At 38.8% G+C, this 27716-nt stretch overlaps 2 protein-coding genes across 9 annotated transcripts in view; one reads left to right on the top strand and one right to left on the bottom strand.

Annotated features, from left to right (window-relative positions):
• Nucleotides 1-35: 35 nt before the first annotated feature.
• Nucleotides 36-952, bottom strand: LOC135721666 (THAP domain-containing protein 2). The gene is made up of 3 exons (XM_065244075.1): nucleotides 879-952; nucleotides 606-789; nucleotides 36-445 (listed from the first exon to the last, which is right to left on the bottom strand). The coding sequence occupies exons 1-3, from the start codon at nucleotides 944-946 to the stop codon at nucleotides 137-139; spliced, it is 561 nt and encodes a 186-aa protein (XP_065100147.1). The 5' UTR covers nucleotides 947-952; the 3' UTR covers nucleotides 36-136.
• Nucleotides 953-9471: 8519 nt separating this feature from the next.
• sptan1 (spectrin alpha, non-erythrocytic 1) overlaps nucleotides 9472-27716 on the top strand; it is a 31591-nt gene continuing 13346 nt past the window's right edge. For 2 of the 8 annotated variants that reach the window (XM_065244076.1, XM_065244078.1), the window contains exons 1-35: nucleotides 9472-9711; nucleotides 9820-9945; nucleotides 10523-10663; nucleotides 10746-11026; nucleotides 11143-11287; nucleotides 11396-11550; nucleotides 11633-11768; nucleotides 11854-11955; nucleotides 12040-12177; nucleotides 12259-12369; nucleotides 12467-12544; nucleotides 12678-12833; nucleotides 12920-13124; nucleotides 13262-13443; nucleotides 13547-13790; nucleotides 13893-14015; nucleotides 14120-14337; nucleotides 15904-15996; nucleotides 16091-16225; nucleotides 16311-16459; nucleotides 16904-16960; nucleotides 18887-19085; nucleotides 19208-19312; nucleotides 19561-19593; nucleotides 21428-21463; nucleotides 21727-21774; nucleotides 22314-22405; nucleotides 22489-22633; nucleotides 22714-22895; nucleotides 23042-23141; nucleotides 24047-24244; nucleotides 24327-24473; nucleotides 24563-24666; nucleotides 24754-24916; nucleotides 25397-25411. In XM_065244076.1, coding sequence (XP_065100148.1) covers nucleotides 9475-9711; nucleotides 9820-9945; nucleotides 10523-10663; nucleotides 10746-11026; nucleotides 11143-11287; nucleotides 11396-11550; nucleotides 11633-11768; nucleotides 11854-11955; nucleotides 12040-12177; nucleotides 12259-12369; nucleotides 12467-12544; nucleotides 12678-12833; nucleotides 12920-13124; nucleotides 13262-13443; nucleotides 13547-13790; nucleotides 13893-14015; nucleotides 14120-14337; nucleotides 15904-15996; nucleotides 16091-16225; nucleotides 16311-16459; nucleotides 16904-16960; nucleotides 18887-19085; nucleotides 19208-19312; nucleotides 19561-19593; nucleotides 21428-21463; nucleotides 21727-21774; nucleotides 22314-22405; nucleotides 22489-22633; nucleotides 22714-22895; nucleotides 23042-23141; nucleotides 24047-24244; nucleotides 24327-24473; nucleotides 24563-24666; nucleotides 24754-24916; nucleotides 25397-25411 — 4779 coding nt within the window. In that variant the 5' untranslated portion in view covers nucleotides 9472-9474. The remainder of the gene's footprint in view (nucleotides 9712-9819; nucleotides 9946-10522; nucleotides 10664-10745; nucleotides 11027-11142; nucleotides 11288-11395; nucleotides 11551-11632; nucleotides 11769-11853; nucleotides 11956-12039; nucleotides 12178-12258; nucleotides 12370-12466; nucleotides 12545-12677; nucleotides 12834-12919; nucleotides 13125-13261; nucleotides 13444-13546; nucleotides 13791-13892; nucleotides 14016-14119; nucleotides 14338-15903; nucleotides 15997-16090; nucleotides 16226-16310; nucleotides 16460-16903; nucleotides 16961-18886; nucleotides 19086-19207; nucleotides 19313-19560; nucleotides 19594-21427; nucleotides 21464-21726; nucleotides 21775-22313; nucleotides 22406-22488; nucleotides 22634-22713; nucleotides 22896-23041; nucleotides 23142-24046; nucleotides 24245-24326; nucleotides 24474-24562; nucleotides 24667-24753; nucleotides 24917-25396; nucleotides 25412-27716) is intronic. The other 6 variants (XM_065244077.1, XM_073812533.1, XM_065244079.1 and 3 more) reach the window with 3 other exon arrangements.

A 27716-nucleotide genomic window follows, 5' to 3' on the forward strand; every position in this document is an offset into this window, starting at 1 on the left:
CAAAAAAAAACCACACATTTTTTGTAATTGTGCAAAGTATGATTTATGAAATAAACAGCATGTCACATGTTTTCAATAAACAGTGGCTACATAGTTTCCTGTAAAAATGTCATTTTTAACGTAACTGCAAGATGTTTTAGTCCAAATGATTCGCTTTAGGTGTTGAACTTTTCCTTCTTGTAGGTATTGATCCTCTAAGTCTCATTGCTCTCATGGCACTCTGCAGGACTATTGCTTTCTTTTGCCATTGTGTTGCTTTACGTGACTCTTCTTCCAGACTCTTTTTATGTTCCTTTATTTGTAGCTGGGCAGCAGCTATTTTCAACTGGTAAGCTTTTTCTATATTGCGTAGACGTTCATTACAGTCACAACATGGTGATAAGGATGAGTCTGTGGACTTACTAGGTGCTCCTTGGTCTTGAGAAAAGTTTTCAGTATTCAGATTCTGTTATAAAGAAAGCATATAGGTTACTTTTTTTTCATTTTAGATATGCAAATTTGCTCAAAACAATTGACCTCTTCATCAAGACCATACATATATATAAATGTATTTTCCCCAACGACAGTGTTGCCATTTATTACAAGTTAATAAAAAGAATACTTACCATGGGCTGTGTAAAATTAAACAAAGTCGGAATCGCGTTCGGGTGTAAATGCGCTGATCCGGATTCAAAACAATCCGAAGTGAAGTGAGCGGAGCACAGAGATGAGGATGCGGATGGAGTCCACTCAGCGTCTCTCCCCATATTTGTTATCCAACGGCGACGATTCTCCTCATCTAGTGGAAATCTGACAGGACCAGAATCATTAAGACAACAGTTAATCTATTGGCTTACCAACAAACGACAACATAAATAGGCTATTAAACTTATGCCAACCTGTAGAATGAGACAGCAGCATCGCCTTTCCCGTCACGGTTGTATTTGCAGAAGTCGCACACTTCCATAGCTTCGTTACCATGTGTTTGAGAAACTAAACGATTTTTATTCAGCTTGGAGTACCTATTGGTGGTCCTCCTCCAGGTGTAAATGGGACATTTGCACATCACCTGTGAATCGACACATTTGTGTGCGATAGACAGAATTTAAATAATAGTTGCGGGGTGTGTAAAGCATTTAGGGACCACTAAATGCTATATTTCATCTGTTAACAAACCAACAAAATTACATTTTTACGTTGCAAAAAAAGAAATGTAAATTATTAAATTAAAAAATATATATAATTAAATAGGAATAAGAATTTAATTTAAACCTTTGTTTTGCATAAAATGCATTAGGCCTATTTAAACCCTTGGCGTTTGTTATGATTGCCTTGCAGAACCTGGCACTTGTTTACAGACAATTTACATCCTCACAAATTTAATTTGGGTGTGCCAAAACTCTCAGACTTTATAAATGGAAACCAGATTTATTATGACAACATTTTCCGGACGTGCATGCCAGAATTTAAAAGGCAGAATCAATTCTATTATAATCTAATTTAATTATCCAATTTATAGTCAGGAAATGCACCATCTTGTTTTTTTATCAAATTAGCTAATAACCTTTAGCAGCAAAGTGCTTAATCCAGTGTAAAAATAGACATATACGGACATATATCCTTATATATAATTTTTTGGAGAACACAGAAAATAAATAGTATTTATTTTATCTAAATTATCATTTGAAATTATTAACCTAACAGTCATATCTAGTATATTGGTCCTATATGTAAAAAAAACGACTCGGCAGTTTCCGTCAGCATTCGGCTCATCGCTGCAGTGCATGATGTCACTCTCGCGCAGCTTCGCTTTCATTCGATCACTCGCTCGCGCTACGCTGTTATATCAATCGTTGAGGTCGCCTCCCGTTTTCGACCAGCCTCAGGAAAAAGACCAACAAAAACCTTCAAAAAGGTAGGAATTTGTACAACAATACAACCGTTTCATTATGCATTCTGCAATTTTTACACATTTCCCCGACCTTTTAATACAAGGTTATCGAAATCGTCGGTTTTATGTTGCGATTGCTATGTCGAGGGCCGTGCGGGGCGTCTCAACAGCCGTTTCACATATGTTGTAAACGACATTTCTGTTTCGTTCTTGTACTATAAATATATATAAATAAATGTACTATTGCTTTGTTATGCACACATACGTTTAAAACACATTTTCTTAGGCGAGCATTCATTACTCTGTTTATTGAAGTCGTTAGCTACGAAGCTAACGCGTATTCACGCCTAGATTATAAATTAAACATGATACAGTTCGATGTGTTACCACATTAATTAAAATATATCTGACTGAAGGGGCAATATTGGGTGATTTTTAAACAATTGAATTTAAATGTAATGTTATTATAAGCATTAGGTTCTACTTGGAAAGCATTGTACATGCAAATGGACCACAGTTAACTTACATTTCTATGTTATTAAAATAATAACGTGATTATGTTATCATTTTTTTTTTCACTAAAAGCGCAATTGATGTATTTTCATTGGGATAAAGTGAATTTGCAGACATATCTACATTAGGAGGATCCGCCCAGTTCTCGACTCCCTTTCATTGGATTATTTATCTGAGGCCTGGGCTTTGTGGTGGTCTTCTTATATTCTTTATATAAACTACAAAACCTTTTTTTCAAATACATATTTAAGAATAATGGCATTTAGGTAGATTTTGGCTTGAGATATATGTATATGTTTTTGTAAAAACGTCTCTCTCTTCTGTAAATTTGATTTAACTCATTAAAGAAAGATCATGAATTTGGTTTTAAAACTAAGCTGGCTAAACAAATTAAATAGATTTAGCAGGAAACACTAATGCAAAAGTCATGTTTGTAATATATTTACAGCATTAAGTTATATTATGCACATAATTTTATTCTGGTCAATGACAAGAATTTAATTTATATTGTTGACTTCTGAACCCACTTCTCCTTTTATTGTTTAGTGGTGACTTAACCATGCATGCCAAATGCTGACTTGCCAAAGCCCCGTCGAGCGTAAACAAACCCCCAAAAGAAAAATGCTTTGTATTCCAACATTAGTATGCAGTACAGTAGTCACACTAGTTTCCATGTTTAGTATAAAATAACTTTTCCAGTCAGGTTTTTAAAAACATGCTAACTCGCAAGCTTATTTTCAGACCTAGTGCTCCAGTTATATTATTCATTATGAAATAACCTTCTGCTTGGTGTCATGTTTGGAATTGCGTCATTTTATGGTTAACAGCATAGACTTTGTAAGATGTGTTGTGGAAATAAATACTTCAACGTTCATTGTAATACTTTATCCTGTTTCCTTGAAGGCTGATGGTATGCATGCTGAAATTGTTAAGAGTCTTTCAAAGGGTGTGGTCTCATAACATTGAAACACAGGGTCTTAAAGGTGAAGGTCCCATGGTACATGGTGCTTTTCTCAGTGCAGCTGCGCATGCTGTGTTATTCTTATTTTTCCATTCCAAAGCATCTAAAAATCAGTGCCCAAAATATAGCATCTTAATAATTGGGTTATGTAGGATTATAGAGAGATCTTATGGGTGTTAGGCCAAACCATTATTTGTTTATGGCTTGTAGTATCAAACAAAGTAATTCTTGGTTATTCAATTCATAGCAGGATATATTGTGAATGTGAACCCCATAGTCATTGCAGGTTTCGGATGGACACTTATGCCTTGTAACACTGTACATTATAGAAAGCAGGCCATTGGCAGTGTGCCATTGTCTGTTCTGGTTTCACATTGCATCCTGTGTAATGTAACACTAGTCTCTGTTGTCACTCTAATATTTATCATATGTTGTCTTCCCTGTAATCTGTATTGTTTTATTACTTTGCCTGATATTGACACATTCTTGCATGCAGGGTTTGGCTTACTTATTAAGTTAGATTTAATTGTCTGGTTATCCAAAATATTCAAGTTTTGACAATCCCAATGTCTTAACCTATAATGTTGTTTTACATTACGCCTTATAGCCACCCAGAGACCTCTATCACCATGTCCAAGTTTATTAAACCGAAACTGAAGGTAAAGTTAGTAACCACAAGTTTGCGTTTGCATCTGTGTGTTCTTCCTCTGATTTGCTGTGAATTAGCAATTTACCAATTAAAAGATGGATGGATGCCTAAGAGCAAAGTGCTTTCGCATTTTCTCGAAAAGAAAAACGCATGGGCTGGGCTCTGCTTGGCCGTCTCCCCACGCAGGCCAGTCACTGCAGGGCTGATGCTTTTCTCTGCACTGCAGCGAGAGAGGGAGATGGCTTGATAAATGCTGCCACAGACCATTTTGTCGCTGTGTTTTTTGCAAACTCATACTTGTTTGCGCCCAATATGATCTGAAGAAACATTGAGCTGAACGTAAGTGACCGGATATCACAGTTTCCGTATGGGCAGCAGAGGCATATAGTAAATAATATATTTTTTGTTATATTGAAAAGGTTTATGGGTGATTTTATATTATCATTTTATGCATGAATAGTTTTATTTGATTGTGTGTTATTGCATGATTTGTGTTTTTTCTTTTCTGCATGATGTAGTTGCAGCGTGTGACACATGGTTACGGATTAACTCACATTAATTCGACTTGCGTGTGATGTTTTAAGTTTGCTGTGAACCTTTTCGAAATATCACAGAGTACCGTCATTCTGCGGAGATGTTTTTTTAACTCTTTATCACTGCGTTAGCCACTTGAAGTGAGCTTACAGGATACGCTCCAAACAATACAAAGACTTCTCTTCTTGTGGCTCTTGGTTTCTTCGAACAGTTACACTTATCCAAGCCAAATCCTTGAAGACATCCCGCCTGTTTCCTCTAAATTCCTTAGGCCTGCTTCCACCCATTGTGTCATCAGCGGGCTCGGATACAGATGGGTTACCATGGAAACTTCCAGGCTTTAAACGTGACCTTGCTCAGTATTCCCAGCTTGACAGTGGGTGTATGTTTATAGATAAAGTGCTCTACTCCAGGAAACGCTGTATGTTGGGGCGTTATGAAAAATGAATGCATTATGGATTGCATGCTAGAAGAAATTGGTGTCTTATTTCATCACTGCATTAGTATATGATCTGTTGACTATTTCTATTTGTCTACTTCATTCGGAATAAAAGTCGTTTTTGGTTTTTATGAGTTAATTCAAATAATGATCTAATTGTCAATGGCGATCTGGTTAAACTTTGTTATCTGCATAGAGCAGGTTAATGGTTTTGTCTCTCATCACTTTCGCTATCTTCCACATGTTACATTAAGAATCTGTGCCACTTTGGTGCTACTTTTGAAGGTTATTAATAGGCATCACAGCTTCTTCTTCTGGAGAATCTTAAGAATGTCTATAAGAGGACAACCTCATTATCAGGACAAAGTGGGAATTGAAGACATCTCCCTATTATAGAGCCTTGATTATCTTGGTGGAGTGGGAATATCTATAAACCGCCAAAAGATAATTTGCTCTTGTTGGCACCAAACATAGCGACATCCATTAAATTTACCTACATCTTTATTTATTTAATATGTTGGTATTTCTGTAGCTGCTTTTGAATTTGTGGTTTGACTAATACAGATAGTTGGTCCTACAGAAGGTTTTGCAGATGTCATAAAGCTTCTGTAATGAATCTCTTTTATAAATCATACATGGCTGTACTTTAGGAGGGCGATCTGTTGGACTTCGCCTTTGTCGTCATGTGGTTGGAATGTGAGCGGCAGTAATTGAAGCACTCTGCTCAATGAATGAGTATGCGAGGAAGAGCATGTGTGTGAAAGGGAGAGGAAGGTTTCAGAGTGGTTGCGGTTTTATTTTTTGTAATTGAATGTAACTGAGAAAGATAAACACTAGAGCGCCAAAGTAAGAGTGAGACAGAGAGAGATGTAAGCGTATGAGTTTGTGTTATCAGTTGTATGCAGTCGTGTTAAGGCGCTATCAGTTGCTACAGCTAGACTACGGTGACGCTCTTGTGAACCTATAGCTCTGTGTTGTGGTGAGTTCTTATTACAATTTTTTATAATTTATACTCTACCATTTTGTGACTCTGGGTTTAGAAAATGGTTATGTCATGATATGAGATCGAGTAATTTACTGGTTGAGGGAACGGACTGCTAACTTGCTGTGCACAGGGGTGTGGTCTGTTGAATTTTTTTCCTGTACAAAGTTGCCGGCCTAATTCATGCTACAGTTATTTTTATTGGTATGGTGCCTTGTACTATGTTGTGGTCTTGATATATCTAACAGAGTCATCGGATTAAATCCAGGCTGATATTAGTTGAATCTCGTGAGCGGATATCGAGCCGTGGATCGTTTTGGGAGAGGCTGGGAGGGGGTAGAAAACATCCAGCTGATCTGGACAAAAACAGGACACATCCGCACAAAAGAAGGCTGGGTTTATCCCACTGGGCCGTGACATTAGATCATCAGTCCTTCATTTCGTAACATCTGAATGTAGTTTGAGCTTTTTCTACTTTTAACCATTATTAGTGATTTGTTGTGTGACCAACGAGGGTGTGATGCTCCATAAATCAATTTTAATAGTACCTTGCTAATACATCAGACTTTTCAGCCGATCAACTTTCTGTTAATGGTGTTAAAGCTGTTTTTCCACCCTGCTGTTTTCAACTGGATGTTTTTGTGAATAGGAGTCGTTGACTGAACTGATCTTCTGTTTTATTTTCTTAAAGCCATTTTGTATCTGTCTCTTTAATATTTATCACAGTGATTCGCAACATAGGGGGTTGGTTGAAGGATTCAAGCAGATCTGTTCAGCATAACAAAAGACTGTATTGATCCAGACTGACACTCACTTTATGGTTGACTCCGCAGACTGGCCACTCTCTACAAGGGCTGTTTTGTTTTTCTGCTGACCTTGGATTAGCCTAAATGCTTTTCACTTGTGATTTAATGGCTTTGCTTCATCAAATGGAGCACATGCCCCTCAAATGATCTTGCAATGAAAGCTTTCCCATAAGCAGTACTGTAAAATGGTTGTCAGGTGATCAGTAACATCTACGCCATGAAGCCACATGATAGTGCCATTATTGTTGAATAACCACTTTTTTTCTAGGAAGGGTTAGTAAATTGTCCCACCATTGCTCAAATAGAGAGAGTTTCCAAACTTCTACTGAAGATTATTTAATCATTCACACACCAATGTGGAATGAGCACAGATGTTCACACCTGTGTGTGAAATTAATTCAGAGCTTTCATGTGGAAAACATTGAAACCTACTCAAACCGATGTAGTATACATGCCAGACCATTATGTGGCACTGTAGGACTTTCACAGAGATGTAATAAAAATGGAGAAGATGACTTTGAGCATGCTGTTGTTGTTGTTTGTAATAATTTGTTGCTTACAGTAGTAGCAAGGGAGCTGAAGATTTTGCTTTGGTAAAGCTAATATGCACACTACCTTCTGCACATGAACACAAACATGTAGTCCGCCATTGCTGTTGTTGCGTGAAGTAACGTGTCTGAATAGGGTCGAGAAGTTGGGTGATGAGTTTCACAAAATATATGGATTGGCTGTACACACGAAACCGCAAGGGTGTGTTCAGATTTATCCACTCTGGGACCCGGTTTACAAAAATAGTAGTTTCAGGCTTTCAAAAGGTCGGATACATAATGGCAATACCATACAAAAATTTGCCTTTACAGCTAAGCACATCTCCGTGTGGACGGGCTGTAAGTTTTTGATTATAAACTTTTTCTGGCCTTGCTGTTTGGTCTATACTGAGACTACGTTTTTGTAAAAGCTTTTTCAAAACGCTCTCCAAAACGGATACATTTTTAAATGCTGTTTACTTGTTGAAGTGTATCCCAAAGCAAGATAATTGACAATGCACCAAAGCTGTTTTGCATGCAGTTTTAGTGTTGTTAAAGATTATAGTCATTATGTACATACTCCAAATTGCACTTTGAAGACGTAGACAGTAAATAACGTGACGTAAATGATGCATGACGCAAATGAAGCATCTAACGTTTTACTGAGGTGCAGTACAGGGACGCAAGCATTTTCAGTATGGAATAGTGTAGATATAATAGCCTTGGTTTCTTCAGTATGCTTTTATCTTTATACATCATTTAGATTTGTAACAGAGTTTGACCACATTAGTCAGGGATCCTCCGCTCTGCCAAGATCATTTCATCAGGCATAGTTTCATTTAGGCATTTGTAATCTCATATGGAGCTACAGCTGACCCTGCATTCCCAGAAATCCAGTCAGTCTACTTTGCAACATTCTTTAAACCATTATACATTTTTACTGGGATGTAAGAAGAACCAAACGATGACATAATTGATTGCGTTTTACTATTTAAAGTTATTTGGTTTCAATGTTTTTGCAACTATGGTGGTCTTTTGTTAGAGCTGTTGTAGAGAAATTGTAGTGAATCGATGAAAATGATCCTTATGTACATTATTTGCAAATAAAGTATTCACAAGTGTTCAGAGCCAGTCTGTAGCGCAACTTGCAATTGAATGTACATTGGTGAAATCCATCACGTTTGCAGTGTCAATAGTTTCGTTGATTTATAATGATAGTGAAGTTTGTTTTGCTTTCCTCTACTAAAAACATGCTTGGCTTGAACAATATCCTGCTATTAGTCCTAACATTTGGTAGTCTTGTGTAGCCAGACCTTCGTAATAATAGCAGAAGTTCTGGACTCCAAAGATCACCAAGGAGGATGTGAAAATGTAAAGCTGATGTCTATCAATGTTCAAATGTCTCCCCGAAATACTGTAATTCAATCGGATGATGATTTCAAAACTCTTGAAGTGTTTGCAATTTTGTGCTTGAGAAGTTCAGTCAGTGCCATTGGTCCATGACCATGACTTATGAGTCTAAACATTAGTTAACTACATAATCAGCAGCTTATAGGGAGTCAATAGAGCCAAATTTTCTGGCCACCACCACCTCTGCAGTAAAAATGTGTAAAATGCCTCCTAATAAAGCACCCAGTCGATGGAAAGGGGGACATTCTTTACGTCACTGTAACCAGGGTGTGACCCGTCTCTCACTGTCCTTGAGTCAAACTGGATATGTCCACCCCCCCTTCACCCCTCATATACAGCTGAAATCGCACAGGCCCCCCCACTGAAACCATTAGACAAATGCTGCTGGGTTTGGTGGGGGTTGTGTTTAAAGTCAGCGCTGGGCTGATGGCAGCACCTTTTTATGCCTGTTAGCTCTGCTACGTGAGGAATTTCCGCAGGGTCCCATCCTGTGCTCAGCTGTCTGCCATTTTTCGGGAGTGTTTTTTTTTTTTTAGGTGCCTCAGTTGAGTGTTAGTAACAGAACCTTCTAAATGTAAGATTGTTGCCTTAACCTCTTTATTTCAGAGTTGGTATAAATAAATTTAAAAAATAGTATCCGTCATATCCACAATTTTTCCATATTACAATTTGTACTCTTTGGTCTTTCAGAAAGCTCTTTTTATGGATTTAGCTATTATGTTGGTTGCTTGCTCAAATTAAGATTGAAAGATTTATTAACAAATTCTTTATTCTTTATAGAAAATGGATGTCGGTGGAGTGAAAGTTCTGGAGTCGGCTGATGACATCCAGGAGCGCCGTCAGCAAGTCTTGGACCGGTACCGACGCTTCAAAGAGCTGTCTGCTGTGCGCAGACAGAAACTTGAGGACTCCTACCGGTTTCAGTTCTTTCGTCGTGATGCCGATGAGCTGGAAAAATGGATCCAAGAGAAATTACAGATTGCTTCTGATGAGAACTACAAAGACCCCAGTAACTTACAGGTAACACATAGGTTTTGTAAGGGAAACGGATGTAATGCATAAATTGACTTTACAGGTTAATGCATTTGGTTTACGTGTTTTAACTGTATGTGTATTGTTCATAATCAGGGAAAGCTCCAGAAACATCAAGCATTTGAGGCAGAGGTGCAGGCCAATGCTGGAGCCATCGTTAAACTGGATGAGACTGGCAACCTCATGATATCTGAAAGCCACTTTGCATCTGAAACCATCCGGGTAAGACTTTCTTTTTAAAAGCACATGTTGATACTCATGAACTGTCATAATGTAACATTAATGCGCATTTGAAGTTTGGCTTATTGGTTACAGTTGTAACACTGAAGTTAAATAGGATTTTTAATGTACTAACACCTGCCTGTATGGATCAGTCTTTCACGCCTTACCGGACATCTCAGCGACCAATAGTTAAAAGTGTCAATTATGGAAATTTTATTCCAGTAGGTACAGAGTGCTGTGATACTTTTTTGTGAATTTGTTCTTCTCTTTATAAAGATATGCATGGTCTTTGAAATGATTGTTTGCAGTGTTTCTTTTCAATCTACCTTAAGTTACATGAACTTCGACTTGGTCTCTTCTTCTGCTTTACATTTACATTTATACATTTGACAAATGCTACTTGCAGTGCATTCAATCTATGCATCTTTTACTTCAGTCATGTGTGTTCCCTAGGATCGAACCCATGACCTTTGCGTTGCTAATGCAATGCTCTATTACTTTAGCTATAGAAACACACACACTTTCTTTATCAGAAAATGGCATCTCTAGACTTTACCTTTTGTATTTGTATTCTCAGACCCGTCTAGAGGAACTTCATCGTCTGTGGGATCTGCTCCTGCAGAAGACTAAAGAAAAGGGAGTGCGTCTCCTGCAGGCCCAGAAGCTGGTGCAGTACCTGCGTGAGTGTGAGGATGCCCTGGACTGGATCAGCGACAAGGTGAGAAACCTTGTGTTGGATAATGTTGTTGTGTTACCCCATCTTTAGATGAGATGATCTAAAGCTGTTTCGCAATTTACAGGAAGCTATTGTCACCTCAGAGGAGCTTGGACAAGACCTGGAGCATGTAGAGGTTCTGCAGAAGAAGTTTGAGGAGTTCCAGACAGACTTGGCGGCTCACGAAGAGCGCGTGAACGAGGTGAACCAGGCAGCGGGTAAGCTAACCCAGGAGAACCACCCGGAGGCCGAGCTAATCTTGAAGAAGCAGGAGGAGGTGAACAATGCCTGGCAGAGGCTAAAGGGATTGGCTCAGCAGAGGCAGGGAAAGCTGTTCGGAGCTGCTGAAGTCCAGCGTTTCAACAGGTGAATGACTCTGAACTAGATTTAAAATCGAGTAGAAAGAAATCAAGGCATGGTCTGTTAAACTAGACTTTATAATGCTAGTTAAACTAGACTTTGGTTACTGCTGTGGTACGCAGGGACGTGGATGAGACAATCAGTTGGATCAAGGAGAAGGAGCAGCTCATGGCATCTGATGATTTTGGTCGGGACCTTGCCAGCGTTCAGGCTTTGCTCCGGAAACATGAGGGACTGGAGAGAGACCTGGCTGCCTTGGAGGACAAGGTCAGTGTCGGCATGTCCACAAACTTAATATAATCTCATCTTAACATCTGTTACCTGAGCTTATATAACATAGGGAAGACATATGGACATCATGACTTTCCTCCTCAGGTGAACACGCTTGGAGGTGAGGCGGACCGTTTGCAGCAAACACACCCTCAAAACGCCACTCAGATCCACATGAAGAGGGATGAACTCATTACCAACTGGGAGCAGATCCGCACATTGGCTGCTGAGCGTCACGCCCACCTCAATGACTCCTATAGGTGAGCTTCACTTATTTAGTCTACCTTTAGCTCTGCTTCATAGCGCTGGGTTGTGATCATGTGACCGTCATCTCATTTCTAGGCTGCAGCGATTCACTGCGGATTTCCGGGACCTGACCAGCTGGGTGACGGAGATGAAGGCTCTGATCAACGCAGATGAGCTGGCCAACGATGTGGCTGGTGCAGAAGCTCTGCTAGATCGCCACCAGGAGCATAAGGTATTTTAAAGCAAATTTTAGCTTCTGTCAAGGGATGCAATGTATTGAAACACTAAGCATCGTGATGTCAATTTTGATTTCCCAGGGTGAGATTGATGCTCATGAGGACAGTTTTAAATCTACTGATGAGGCCGGTCAAGCTCTGCTGAATACGGGACACTATGCATCAGAGGAGGTTAAGGAAAAGGTATGCATAAAAAGTTAAAAATTTTTAAATGTTTATTCTGAAATTAATCATTTTGATCGCTAATGGCTTTGTGTTTGTTTGCAGCTGGGCATCCTGACTGAAGAAAAGGTGTCTCTTCTGGAGCTGTGGGAACTGCGCAGGCAGCAATATGAACAGTGCATGGACCTGCAGCTGTTTTACAGGGATACTGAGCAGGTCGACAACTGGATGAGCAAGCAAGAGGTACATAATCGTAAACATTATTTAGAAGACTTTCATGTTTACTTAAACTCAATGAAATGACATATGTTAATCTGTACTAAGGCTTTTCTACTGAATGAGGACCTTGGAGACTCACTGGACAGTGTTGAAGCTCTTTTAAAGAAACATGAAGACTTTGAGAAATCCCTCAGTGCCCAGGAGGAGAAGATCACTGTAAGAAACCAAACATCTTGCATATAAACCTTTTAAATCTATTTCACATTAAGCAATATTAAGTTTTTCCTCTCTGTTCCCCTTTTGAAATATGCAGGCCCTGGATGAATTTGCAACCAAACTGATCCAGAACAACCATTACGCCAAAGAGGACGTGGCTACCCGCAGAGATGCAGTAAGTTGAGATTAACACCCTGAAATGTCCTTCACTGCAGCCTAGCAAGCACTTTCTCCCCCTGAACGATTGCAGGCAAAATGCTAAATCATAGTCAGTGCTGCGCTTTAAACGCTCTGCATTTATTTTTCAGCTGCTGAGCAGACGCAATGCTCTTCACGAGCGTGCCCAGTTTCGCCGCACCGCCCTGGAGGACTCTTTCCATCTGCAGCAGTTCTTCCGGGACTCTGATGAACTCAAGAGCTGGATCAATGAAAAGATGAAAACAGCTACAGATGAAGCCTATAAGGTGCGTTGTCGTAAAACTCACAACGTATACGTATGTTTTGCATATTTGGATTTTAATTAACTGTCCTCTGCTTAATCTACTTTTAGGATCCGTCTAACCTGCAAGGGAAAGTGCAGAAACATCAAGCTTTCGAAGCCGAGCTCTCTGCCAACCAAAGCCGCATTGACGCGCTTCAGAAGTCAGGCCAGGAGCTGGTTGATAGGGAACACTATGCCTCCGGCGAGGTGTCCACTCGAATGGATGAGGTCAGCTCTCAGTGGAAGAAACTTCTAGAAGCAACTGAACTCAAAGGTGAGAAACTGATATAATTTTGGTGAATTATTTACTCTTACTAGATCTGAAGGTTAACATTTATACTTTTAATTTGTGATTTAGACATTAAAGAGCATGAAGATGTTCGAGTGTCATCAATTGCTTTTCTTTCTCAGGGATTAAATTGCGTGAAGCCAACCAGCAGCAGCAGTTCAATCGTAATGTGGAGGACATCGAGCTGTGGTTGTATGAGGTGGAGGGACACCTTGCCTCTGATGATTTTGGGAAAGACCTGACCAGTGTCCAGAACCTTCAGAAGAAACACGCTCTCCTGGAAGCAGATGTGGCAGCCCATCAGGTAACAAACTGGTAGTTGAAAGATGTGCAACAAGATGTTATTAAACGTATGATATTTTGGTTTGTGTGCCTAGTACCCTTTTTAATCTTTATTTTCTTGACAGGACCGTATTGATGGCATCACCATTCAAGCCAGGCAGTTCCAGGAAGCCGGCCATTTTGACGCAGAAAACATCCGTAAAAAACAAGAAGCTCTGGTGGCGCGTTACGAGGCCCTGAAGGAGCCAATGGCTGCCCGTAAACAGAAGCTGTCAGACTCTCTGCGTCTGCAGCAGCTTTTCAGAGATGTGGAGGATGAAGAGACCTGGATCCGAGAGAAGGAACCCATCGCTTCCTCCACCAACAGGGGTCAGCCTTATGATTGAGTTACATAAGAGTTGTTAGTTGAAATGGGTGACATTGTAAAGGCATGACATTAAAGAGCTGGTATACATTGATTTTCTTTCTCAGGAAAAGATCTCATTGGAGTGCAGAACCTTCTGAAGAAGCACCAGGCCCTACAGGCAGAGATCTCTGGCCATGAGCCCAGGATCAAGGCTGTTTCCCAGAAAGGCGAGGCGATGGTGGAGGAGGGTATGAATACATTTTCTCATTTTTAAAAAATACAATAAACAGTCAATTTTAAGTGTTACCTTGCACCGAAATTTTATCTTAAGTAAAATGCTTTCTTAATTTAGGTCACTTTGCTGGAGAGGAAGTGAAGGCTAAGCTGCAGGAGCTGCACAACCGCTGGGATGGACTGAAGGGAAAAGCAACCCAGCGTAGACAGGATCTGGAGGACTCTCTGCAGGCCCAGCAGTACTTCGCTGATGCCAACGAAGCAGAGTCCTGGATGAGAGAGAAAGAGCCCATCGTAGGAAGCACCGATTATGGGAAGGATGAGGACTCAGCAGAGGTAAAGGAGGATTGTTTACACCTTGGGCTTAAATAATTGAGATTAGTTTTAACATCACATTTGTTGCAATATATACAAGCAGTGTGAAAAGTAATTGGGTTTCTATTCAGTTGTCAACAAATTTGTAATAATCTGTGGGTTTATGGAACATCTCGTACACATTTTAAGTTGTTAATTAACTAATTCGCCGACTTTTTTAAAAAGTTGCCCACCAGCATTTTTTGTAATTTTCACAAAAGTTTCATAAAATGCATTCCAGAAAAAATTTCTTTTAAAAATGCATAAACATACACATACATCAAATGAAAGCCCAAACCCTCTGCTTTCAAATAAACAAACAAACAAAACGGGGAAAAAAAACGTTTCATCCTATCTATATTTTTTCTCGGCTTATAAACTCTTAAATATGGGTATTTTTCTTTAAAAATAATTTTTTTAGCAAACAAACAAAACAGGGGAAAAAAAATGTCATCCTATCTATAATTTTTCTCTTCTTATAAACTTTTAAATATGGGTATTTTTCTTTAAAAATAATTTTTTTAGCAAACAAACAAAACGGGGAAAAAAACGTTTCATCTTATCTATATTTTTTCTCTGCTTATAAACTCTTAAATATGGGTATTTTTCTTTAAAAATAATTTTTTTAGCAAACAAACAAAACAGGGGAAAAAAAATTTCATCCTATCTATAATTTTTCTCTTCTTATAAACTTTTAAATATGGGTATTTTTCTTTAAAAATAATTTTTTTAGCAAACAAACAAAACGGGGAAAAAAACGTTTCATCCTATCTATATTTTTTCTCTGCTTATAAACTTTTAAATATGGGTATTTTTCTTTAAAAATAATTTTTTAGCAAACAAACAAAACAGGGAAAAAAAAGTTTCATCCTATCTATAATTTTTCTCTTCTTGTAAACTCTTAAATATGGGTATTTTTCTTTAAAAAAAAATTTTTAGCAAACAAACAAAACGGGGAAAAAAACGTTTCATCCTATCTATATTTTTTCTCTGCTTATAAACTTTTAAATATGGGTATTTTTCTTTAAAAATAATTTTTTAGCAAACAAACAAAACAGGGAAAAAAAAGTTTCATCCTATCTATAATTTTTCTCTTCTTGTAAACTCTTAAATATGGGTATTTTTCTTTAAAAATAATTTATTTTAGCAAACAAACAAAACGGGGAAAAAAACGTTTCATCCTATCTATATTTTTTTTCTGCTTATAAACTCTTAAATATGTTTTTTTATTTAAAAATAATTTTTTTAGCAAAAAGCTGATAGAAATGCATTTTTGTGAAGGAATTTGTTAGAGATCAGATTCAGAACGATGATCAAAACATACACAGAGTTTAACATTTGTAAAAAAAATCTGTTTTTATAAATTGGCCATCTAGTGGATAATCGCAGTATTACAGATTAACATAAAACCTCATCAGGAACACGCTTTTTAATGCAAATGTTTTCTATTAATTGACGATATAACTCGTCAATGGCTGGGAAATTGTTAATTTTCTTTGTAACAATTTTGACAAATTATATAATAGACATTATTGTTTTTTCTTACAGGCCTTGCTGAAGAAGCACGAAGCATTGATGTCTGATCTGAGCGCATATGGAAGCAGCATCCATGCTCTTAAAGAACAGGCTCAGTCCTGCAGAGTAAGTCCACGCTTTCATCAGTTATTTTAAAAAATTTTTTTTTCGATTGGATTCACGTCAATTATATCTGACTTACTGTGGGATCCGTCAACAGCAACAAGTGGCCCCCACTGACGATGAGACCGGTAAGGAGCTGGTTCTTGCTCTGTATGACTACCAGGAGAAGAGTCCACGAGAGGTCACCATGAAGAAGGGTGACATCCTCACCCTGCTCAACAGCACCAACAAGGTGAGAACGCACGCAATTATTTATCATTCCTGCCACTCTGTATTAAAATGCAAAGAGATTAATGTTAGCTGGTCTGGTGCTTTAGGACTGGTGGAAAGTGGAAGTGAATGACAGGCAGGGATTTGTTCCCGCGGCGTACGTGAAAAAGTTGGACCCAACTCAGTCGTCCTCTCGCGAGAATCTGCTGGACGAACAAGGCAGCATTGCTCTGCGACAGGAGCAGATTGACAATCAGTAAGAAACATTTTTGTAATGCATTCCCATTCGTTTTATGTTTAATATGAACTAGGGCTGACAATTTAAATGTTAATTTTAATGAACTGTTAAAATGCAGTAATCATGCCTCTCAACCGGTATGTAAAAACCTTGAGTAAAGAGGCAACACGCCTTGGGTACCACACTTACTATGAAGCACAGAATACATACAGAATGAATCTGCATATCATATAATAACTAAACAGTTGTGATTGACAGCCCTAGTATTTTGTAATCTTTTAACACCAAGCTCCCAAGATCTTTTCATCTTCCTTTAGCTGTCACCTCAAAAAAGACATCTTTAATAACTAACACTAATCTTGAGGATGTTTCTGATCCCTCGTTACTCCTCTTTGCTTTCTTTCTTTGTTTCTTTCCTAACTGAAACGCTTGCATGTGTCCGCTTGCCTTGCCCTGTGGCAGGACTGCCACCAAGGAGGCATGCAGCGTATCTGTGCGCATGAAGCAGGTGGAGGAACTGTGAGTAGGCCCGACCGATTTTAAAGTTTTGATGAAAAAACCTTCATCACAAAACAGTTGTACTCGACATTTCCATTACTGTTTTGTGTCCTGTATCTTCCTGATATTGTCTGTCCTAAAACTTAGTGAGCTGCTTTGCTGTCGACTGTTGACATGGGTAACATACTAAATGCAAGTTTAATTAGAGATGCACAGATATTACATTTTTCTACCGATAATTGATTATTCAAACCGATTATTCTGCCGCTTTGATCATTTGGTGGTTATATTAACTTGCATTAACAAAATTCAGCATTTTCTTGTTCTCTTTTGATTAACAGGATATATCTGCAATGACTAGGCTGTTATTTAAACTATAGACCAATAGTGTGAAACATTGCTTTTACCGACTGATACCGATTATTGGCCGATATATTGGTTGCATTTCTAATTTTGATTAATGCTTTTCATTGCAGAATTAAATATATTTGTTGACTTTTTTTTGCAATAAAACACAATGCATTCTGGGATTGTCTTTTCCATTTAGAATACTTGCGTGGTTGTGTATTTTTTCAAACAACCTTACAGCGTTGTTCATACAGGCAGCTGACTAGGTTTTAAAACTTTTCTTCTATTTTATTGAGAGATAGAAGATTACTTCTATCTTACGTGTCATGTGACTCGTGGATGTTGTTATTCTGAACGTTTCCTTTTTGTGTGTAGAACTGGTGTTTGAATGTTTTGTGCTTCATTCTGTATTTTTGGTTGTTTAAATATGCAGGTTTCACACCAGCTGTGAACCCACATACATCTTTTCAGCCCCCTGTTGGAGAGCATATGTGCACACAGATCAACTTTATTGAGTCAGATTGCATGGCGCTTAAAATACAGAACTATGCAAACGGTTTAGACACTTGTGAATAAAAAATCAGTAAAGTGATCAGAAAAAAACCCACTAAAAACCTTTTCAGTTATTATTGATCACTTATGTTCTAATAAAATGAGTAAAAAATAAAATAAATTTAAATCAGTATTTGGTGACCACCAAATTTGCTCATTCTCATAGGCACCGATCATGTGCTCCATTCACTTCCATAGTATTCTTTTATCCTAATATGAAAGTCAATGATTGGTTGTAGGGCTGGGTATCGATTCAGATGTTCCAGATCGATTCAATTTCGATTCACAAGCTATCAAATCGATTCGATTCCGATTCTCTATTCAATTTTCGATTCCGGTTCCATACCTCTTACTTTTTATGTTTAGGTGGCATCAACGTTGATGAAGCACCTAAATCCGCCATTTTAAGCACAATGAAAGAATGACAGGCTCCTTGGTAACATCGTGCAAGGCAAAAAAGAGGGTGACATCTAGTGAAGAAGACTAGTAATTTGATTAGCGTTAATCTTACGTTCATTTTTTGCAGGGAAAAAAATCGATTCTGCTCTTTGAGAATCGATTCTGAATCGACCACGTAAAAAAACACGATTCATCGAAAAATCAATTTTTTTTTTGCCCAGCCCTAATTGGTTGGGTTACAAACATTCCTCAAAAATATTTTCTTTGTGTTCATCAGAACAAAGAAATTAGTAGAGGTTTGTAACACCATGCGAATGAGTAAATGATTCGAGAATTTTAATTTTTGGGTGAACTATCCCTTTAAGGTAGTAAACCAAATATTCACAGTCCTACAAATTAATCAAAATCTGCCGTAAAAAGAGGTCGACTTTTACTAAACTTCTGTTTTTACACTAAAATGAAAGATAAAATCCTTAAGACCAGTGCCTAAGACGTTTGCACAGTACTGTATTATATTAAATCTCTAAAAATGAAGTTGATTTCCTCTCTAGTTAGACTCTTCTAAAGGCAGATTGTCCAGTCCCTCCATGGAGACGAACATTAAACGCTCGGATCTCACTTGCTTCTCCTTATTTCTTATTCTTTCAGGTATGGTACTCTGATAGATTTGGGAGAGAAGAGAAAGGACATGCTAGAGAAGAGTTGCAAGAAGTTTATGCTTTTCCGTGAGGCGAATGAGCTGCAGCAGTGGATCAACGAGAAGGAGTCGGCTCTTACGAACGAAGAGGTCGGCTCTGATCTGGAGCAGGTGGAGGTCCTGCAGAAGAAGTTTGATGATTTCCAGAAGGTACTCTAATACTTTGTCTTGTAATTCAGTGGAAAAAGGACGACAATTGAATTAAGACTAGTATTAGCTATTACATATTCACTGTTTCAACATCCTCCTTTGTGGTGTATTACATATATTAGGATCTGAAGGCAAATGAGTCTCGTCTAAGGGACATTAACAAGGTGGCATCAGAGCTGGAGTCTGAAGGGCTGATGGCAGAGGAAGCTCCGGTCGTACAGGCCCAGGTAAGCAGATCACACTTCACATACCGTTTCATCCATGTCCTTCACAATCAGTTTGATTTTACATCTATCATGATGTCATCGGAAATACAGACCATTCCACTTATCCACTTATAGACAGTGTGTTATAATAAGTATACATTTGAATTGTATACTTAGATGTATGCCTGAGTTTTTTTAGTAATGTGAATGTTGTGATCACTCCTAATTTTTGCCTTTTTCCTCCCTTCATCTCTTCATTCCACCACCAGCAACTAGAGGTGCTGGGCTCAGCTCCTGGCAAGGTCATTATTGTTTCATTTCCTTCAACTTTTTTGTACCTTGGTTAGAGTTTGAGACAAATTGGAATAATAATTTGAACCAATATGTGATCCTGGACCACAAAACCATGCATAAGTAGCGACGAGTATATGTAGCAATAGCCAACAATACATTGTAAGCGTTAAAATGATCAATTTGTTTATGCCAAAATCATCAAAATCAAGATATTTTGTAAATCTCCTATCGTAAATATATCAAAAATGTATTTATCATTATTAGTAATATTATTAGAAGCTTAGGACTTCATTTGGACAACTTTAAATGTTATTTTTCTCAATGTTTAGATTTTTTAACATCAGATTTCAGATTTTCAAATAGTTTTATTTTGGCCAGATATTGTCTTATCCTAACAAACCATACATCAATTGAAAGCTTGTATTTATTCAGCTTTCAGATAATGTATACATTTTAATTTCCAAGCTGGTTTGACTGGTTTTGTGGGTCACATATGATTATTGATATTTATATATTTGTACTCGAGCATTACTGTGTTTTTTTGTGTGTGTGTATATTTAGATATAAAGTAGTGGCCAATAGTGATGTCTGGGGAAAATTTTTACATTATTTGCTTTAATGCCCCTAAGGTTATATTAACTCTTTCCCCGCCATTGAAGAGTTATTTCGTCAATTAAGAGAAAACGCTTCCCTGCCAATATAGAGTTTTTACGGCAATCCATATTTCCGCTATTATCCACTAGGTGGCACTCTTACCTAGCTTATAAAACACTGAAGCATCCACTGATCCAAAAACTGTTAAAACTCTTTAAAAAAAATGCAATAATCTTAGCTTTTTGCTTTTTTGCTCAAAATTTAGTATTTTTGAAGTGATGGAAAGAGAACAAATGAAGATAGGATGTTTTTTTGTTTTGTTTTTTGAAGCGGAGTCTGTTCTCTCATTTATTATGTTGGATGTTTATATTTAAATAAGACATTTTTCTGAAAAAAGCCTTAAACTTTTGTGAAAATCATAAAAAATGCTGGCGCTGACTGGCAACAACAAAAAAAAAAATGGGAGAAAGAGTTTCCACGTTTGTGGGGAAAGAGTAAAACCATCAAAATATGACGTGTATGGTAGAAAATGGACACAACACTTAACTTATAGGGGCGGTTTCCCGGACAGGGATTATCTTAAACCAGGACTAGGCCTTAGTTTAATAAGGAAGTATTATTAGTTTTAAAAAACATGCTTTACTAAAAACATTACTTGTGTGCATTTTGAGGCAAAACAAAGGGGACTGATGTATTTTAAGATATGTCAGTGCAAGTTGTTTTCTGTTTGGACAGCTCTTACATTTATTTTAGTCTAGGACTAGTCTAATCTCTGTCTGGGAAACCGCTCATTAAGGTATTTAATTTATGAGAAACAAAATTAAGAGATTAGGGCAAAAACGCAAACCACAGCATATTAGAAAATCTGGGTTTTATTCGAATATACAAAAAAATGCATAGACAAACAAAAAGCTCCCAGGTAATAAATCATACATTGACTACAGTTTTAGCTGTTATTAATATTTGTTAATCTTCTTTTGAAGTAATATTTTGTAGTCATTGTCCTGGGTTTTTGTAAACTTTACACATGTGTTGTGTGTAATGTTTTACCACCTTAAATTCATCTTAAGCCACCTTTAATTTCTTTTTAAAGCTGAGTTACAGTTTATACACCAAACACACCAATGCAAAATGAATTTTTAAACAAATATTTGTTTAAATTTAGCCATCACTTTTGGCCACTACTTTATATACTGATAGAGAGTTGATAATATGCCATTTAATCTCACTATGTTTGTATCTTCACAGGATGAAGCAGACACCAAAGGCGCATCTCCATGGAAGGTAATGCAACATTATGTTTTAAATAGGACATAATCTGTTACGATCCTCCAATATAAAAAGATTTGGCTCATCGATTTATACTAGCATACCTAATTGTGATGCAGTGTTTGGGTTTGAATTGATTTGCAAGTCATTCACAGTGGTGTTTTCCTCTGACTGTGGTTACAAAAAGACACTTACATGGTTACTCTTTCTTGACTGCTGTTTTTTTCTGTTCTTTCCCTGATTTCTCTCTCTTTCTTGCTTATATTTCAACTTTATAGTCCGTTCGTTTGGCTGTTCAAACAACGGCCAACTTTAATACTATTAAGGTAAGATTTCAGGTAAACCTGTATTTCCTCAACCCACCCCACTAAACCCTGCATCGTGCCTCTGTACCTGGAGGACTAACTCTTCGTGGTGGCCTTGTGTTCGTACCTTGGTTTGTGGTGTCCTGTGTCATGTCCCATTACTAAACCATTACAGTTGCATCTTGTACTCATTTTCACAGTTCGTGAGATCCATTTGCCAGCCAGTTTGTTTTAACTTAATTAAAAAATGTTATCTTGTGTTAATGCTCACTTTTTTTCAGTACGTAGCAGATGCATCCACCCACATCTTCCATGTTTGCTGATCATCATTACTCATCTCATGCTTACATGTGACTTTTGTTCGTGACACTCTCCTTACTGTTGCTTTTGCTGCTGATATTAAAGCAAATATGGTGCAAGGGAAACATTTTATGTAGAGCTTTTGATAGTGGCTTGGCTGTTAAAATTCACGTTCCTGTTTTGTGTAACTCGCAAGGAATCAAAAGTATTGCAATAAGTTAGCCCGAAAAGGCTGCTCATGGTCATGTGTTTGTGTGTAGGAGCTGAACAACCGCTGGAGGTCCCTGCAGCAGCTGGCAGAGGACCGAAGCAACATGTTGGGCAGCGCTCATGAGGTGCAGAGGTTCCACAGGTATGGAAAAAGCAGTGATATCTTCTCCAAAAGGGGTCATACATCAATCAGATGCGGGAAGGTCAACTCTTTGTGTTTTACAGAGATGCAGATGAGACCAAGGAATGGATTGAAGAGAAGAATCAAGCCCTGAACACTGATAACTACGGCCATGATCTCGCCAGCGTGCAGGCTCTGCAGCGTAAGCACGAGGGCTTCGAGAGAGACCTGGCTGCTCTTGGTGACAAGGTAAGAAAGTTTGAGTAAAAGTTTGCTGGTTGAATCCGTGGTTTACAACATCATCTAAATGCTGTGGTTCCCCGTGGCAGGTAAACTCTCTGGGTGAGACCGCTGAGCGTCTGATTCAGTCTCATCCTGAAGCTGTGGATGACATCCAGGAGAAATGCACCGAGCTAAACACCGCCTGGAGCAGCTTGGTGGGTCGCGCTGACCAACGCAAAGAAAAACTGGGCAACTCTCACGATCTCCAGCGCTTCCTCAGTGATTTCAGGTATTAAAATACATCGTACATTACAACAGGCTGTACATTTTGTAAGAATCAACCTCATATCCTTTGTGCCAATAGTTGATCTGCAAGAAAGCTATGTTAATATCAAACTCTTTTTCTCAAAAAATGTCTTTGGTTTTGTCTCTCAGGGATCTCATGTCCTGGATCAATGGTATCAGAGGGCTGGTGTCTTCAGATGAGCTGGCTAAGGATGTCACGGGAGCTGAAGCCCTGCTAGAGAGACACCAGGTACTGAATGCCATGAGGAAACATTTAAAGGGACACCCCACTTTTTTTTTAAATATGCTAATTTTCCAGCTGCCATAGAGTAAAACATTTGATTTTTACAGTTTTGGAATCCATTCAGCCGATCTCTGGGTCTGGCGGTACGACTTTTAGCATAGCTAAGCATAAACTATTGAATCTGATTAGACCATTAGCATCACGCTCAAAAATAATCAAAGAGTTTGAATATTTTTTACCTATTTAAAACTTTGACTCTTCTGTAGTTACATCATGTACTGACGGAAAATTAAAAGTTGTGATTTTCTAGGCCGATATGGCTAGGAACTGTACACTCAATCCAGCGTAATAATCAAGGACTTTGCTTGTGTACCACGGCTGCAGGAGGCTCAATGATATTACGCAGTGCCCAAAAATAGTCCCCTGCTATTGAAAGTTACCAAGGGGACTACTTTCAAGTGCTGTGTAATAACATTATGCCTCCTGGAGCCATGTTACGGCAGCAAAGTCCTTGATTATTACGCTAGAATTGGAGTATAGTTCCTAGCCATCAGCCTAGAAAATCGCAACTTTAAATTTTCCATCTGTCTTAGTACACGATGTAAATACAGAAGAGTCAAGTTTTAAATAGGGAAAATATTGAAACTTTGGTTATTTTTCAGCGCGATGCTAATGGTCTAATCCGATTCAATGGATTATGCTAAGCTATGCTAAAAGTGGTACCGCCAGTCCCGAAGATCGGGTAAATGGATTCCAAAACAGTAATAGAAATCAAATGTTTATCTCTAGGGGAGCTGGAAAATGAGCATATTTTCAAAATAAGTGGAGTGTCTCTTTAAGTACTTAGTTAAACAAATCCTTACAATGTTGTTATTTTCGAAATCACTCACTTGTTTTCTGTTTCCACGTAGGAGCACCGCACTGAGATTGATGCCCGTGCAGGCACCTTCCAGGCCTTTGAACAGTTTGGACAGCAGCTGCTGGACCATGGCCACTACGCCAGCCCTGAGATCCAAGAGAAGCTGAATGCCCTCGACCGTGAGCGCGCCGACCTGGAGAAGGCTTGGGTACAACGCAGGATGATGTTGGACCAGTGTTTGGAGCTGCAGGTTAGCAAGGCCCACGTTTACAACCCAAAGCGTAAATCTGATGCATTGTGTTCATCAATTAACAAATATTTGTCTCTTGTAGCTGTTCAACCGCGACTGTGAGCAGGCTGAGAACTGGATGGCAGCACGTGAGGCTTTTCTGGCTAGTGACGATAAGGGTGACTCATTGGACAGCGTAGAGGCTCTTATCAAGAAACACGAGGACTTTGACAAAGCCATCAATGTGCAGGTCAGCATGCATGTCATGATAGGATTTAGGGTTGCATTTAAATGTGACATTCGTGGTAACATTTGCTTCACTGTATGCATCTCCCACAGGAAGAGAAGATTGCAGCCCTTCAGTCTTTCGCTGACCAGCTCATTAGCGCTGACCATTACGCCAAACCTGATATTTTCACCCGACGCAATGAGGTCTTGGACAGGTGGGTGTTTTTTTGTTTAATACAGACTGAGTGCCAGTTTTGTGGCATTCTGGGATAAGCTAACGGCTGTGTCCTCCTGACCTCCAGGTGGCGCCGTCTCAAGGCTCAGATGATCGAGAAGCGCTCCAAGCTGGGCGAGTCGCAGACTCTTCAGCAGTTCAGCAGAGACGTGGATGAGATCGAGGCGTGGATCAGCGAGAAGCTTCAGACCGCCACCGACGAGTCTTATAAGGACCCTACCAACATCCAGGTAACATTTCACTGAAAACATCTGGCTCGTTTTCTATGAATATCAGATATAGTCACATTTGTCAACATCTATTAAGGCTGTTTATTAATATATTATCTTAAAGGCGGGGTGCATGATCTCTGAAAGTCAATGTTGACATTTGAAATCACCTAAACAAACACGCCCCTACCCCAATAGAATCTGGACCTTCTTTTGATAGACCCGCCCCACACATACGCAACCCAGGCAACGATGTCGGTTAGTAGACACGCCCCTTACTGCTGATTGGCTACAAGTGTGTTTTGGTAGTCCGCACGACTCCCTTTTCCAAGTGTTTTTCAAAATTCATGCACCCTGCCTTTAAGTCTAACCTAAATTTAAAGTGATTTATTAAATAAAACTGCTCTTATTAGTGTTTCTCCCTAGTGTAATCCCCACCTTAAGTGTTTTTTAAGAAAAAGTAACTGAAATTCTGTCTGTGTTCCCATTGTCTGTTTCTAGCTGTCCAAACTGCTGGTAAGTGGAGTAGTGTGCCAGAGCTAACTAACCCCTATAGGGTCGCTCCACATTGTCGTTTCGTTGTTTTGTCTGTAGATGTGTATTTGAGTTCCGTGTGTCTATTTTGTGTCCATGCTTTCAAATGTTTTGTTTGTACAGTCGTATCATCATGTCGACGATCCCTTCAGCATTTTATTTATGTGCTGGGCATACAGCCTTTATTTTCTTGTTGTGTCATTGAAGTTGGGATGTCTTGGTTTGAATTTCTTCCACACAAAAAACAGAGCTTTTTTGTGGCTAACCAGAACAAGACAAATTTGACCAAATTTGGCTATGTTCAGACTAGAATGATTTGTGCTGTATATATATATACATATATACATATATATATATACACAGTATGAATATCTGATCACTGTATACTGCCACTTATTTATAAAACCGTAAACATGCACAACTTTTTGCACTAAAATCGCAGTTAATTCGTATCAAACAGTTGTTTATTTGTCACACTACTGCCAATTTTACACTGCGTAATACGGCTCGGTGTGGCACACTTTTGGTTTTTTCCACTATGTACAGTACCTATGGCACTTTTCCATTGCATAGTAACCCACGGTTTGGTTTGGGTCAGGTCGGGTCAGCTCACTTTGGCTTGGTTTGTTTTTCCATCGAGTTTAGTAACACTTCATTATGGGAGGGATTATAGGCGTGTCATTATATTTGCGCTGCCTACTGCTGTGACATCATACAAGTGAGAGCGTCATTGTACATTCCCATACTTTCATTTATTTCTCAGTCCGCCACAAAATTTTAATTGACCACCACAAATAGATGTTTGTGTTTATCACTACCTCTGTCTCACATGACAGTTTCTATACAAACACCCGTGCTGTCAGTCGACACGTTCTGCTGAGCCTCATTTAAGTAGCATTAAAGCGTATATGCGGATGCGTGCATCACGAATGTGCCGTCACAAACTGCAAGTCTGGAAAAAAACTATTATGATGTTCCTGATTCTCAACCTGTGGATGTTTTCATCAATAAAAGGGAGTTTGGGAACTTATACCAGAGCACAGATGACAACAGGTTTACTCGAGACAGCGCAACCTAGCATGAAGGTAAAGCTAGTCTTTTACATTATAGCGATGACGCTGGTAGTGACTATTCTCTCAGACAAATCAGTGATCTACAGTGTTTTCGCATCACGTTTTGGTATCAGCTCGGGTCGCTTGGAACCCCAACCGACGTGGTACTAAAAAAAGTATCAGGTACTACGTACTGCACCCAGTGGAAAAGCCCCCAAAAGTAAGCTGACCCGACTCAAACCAAACCGTGCCACTCGTACCTTTTTTAGTACCACCTTGGTTAAGGTTCAAAGCGAGGCGTACCGTTACTAAAATTTGATGCGTAAACATTGCAGATCACTGATTGGTCAGAGGATCGTATTTGCCAAATGCAAGATTAGCTTACCCTCGTGCCCCATCGAGCAAACCAAGTGACGTCGTCATTTGCACACTGTCGTACGAGTTCCCAAACTCCCTTTATAGCAGTGAAAAACAGCCATGTGCCAAGAATCAAGAACACTATTTTATTGGTCCGGTGTTTTGCGTTTGTTTGTGTCGCATTTGTGGTGATGTCACTGCAGTAGAGGCAGCGCAACCCACTTTGCAGCGGTATTAAACTGCAGTGGATAAACAAACCGAGCCAAAGTAAAGCGAGCCAAGCCGCATTGTGCAGAGTCTAGTTGTACCACGCAATGGAAAAGTGCCATAAAACTAAAGGTCGTAAGTATTCTACGCATGCAGAAAATGTGCATATCAAATCTGACAGTATGCTTTTCTGAACATAGCCATGTCAAACCAGAGAGAGAAGATGGAAAGGTTGCTTCAAACATAATTCTGCTTTGCTTTTTGGAAATTTAAATGTTGCTTGCTATGCCCCGAAAACGTATGCAGTTTATAGTACAAACGTCCAGGCTTCATATGAGTCTATTAGCAACGCTTTAGATGAGCCTTTCTGAAGGCTTTTTCCTTACTGTCTCTCTCTGGATTTAAGGAAAGTGTGGAATGATCTCAAACAAAACACTCCAACTCCTGTAGGTTCTCCACAGAGCTCATTGTTTACTGGATGTCCTGCAAGTCCATCATATTTATTGAATGCTTCATCAGGCTTTGTATGTGTTTGAGTTCCACGTGTTTTGTGTCCATGTTTGATGGTGTGTAAATTCACCCTCACTTTGCTTTGTTTTTGATGCCACCGGGGCATCCACATTATCTGTTTGTTTTGTCACGTGTTTGTATATTTATTGTTTAAAAACCTT

The sequence above is a fragment of the Paramisgurnus dabryanus genome, chromosome 18 (genome assembly GCF_030506205.2).
Source record: "Paramisgurnus dabryanus chromosome 18, PD_genome_1.1, whole genome shotgun sequence".
In the NCBI taxonomy this organism is placed as follows: Eukaryota; Metazoa; Chordata; class Actinopteri; order Cypriniformes; family Cobitidae; genus Paramisgurnus; species Paramisgurnus dabryanus.

Coding starts and splice junctions, on each gene's coding strand:
- LOC135721666 (XM_065244075.1), bottom strand. CDS start 946: ATGGAAGTGTGCGACTTCTGCAAATACAACCGTGACGGGAAAGGCGAT. Junction 790..878: donor GCTGCTGTCTCATTCTACAG/GTTGGCATAAGT, acceptor TGGTCCTGTCAG/ATTTCCACTAGATGAGGAGA. Junction 446..605: donor TTAATTTTACACAGCCCATG/GTAAGTATTCTT, acceptor TCTTTATAACAG/AATCTGAATACTGAAAACTT.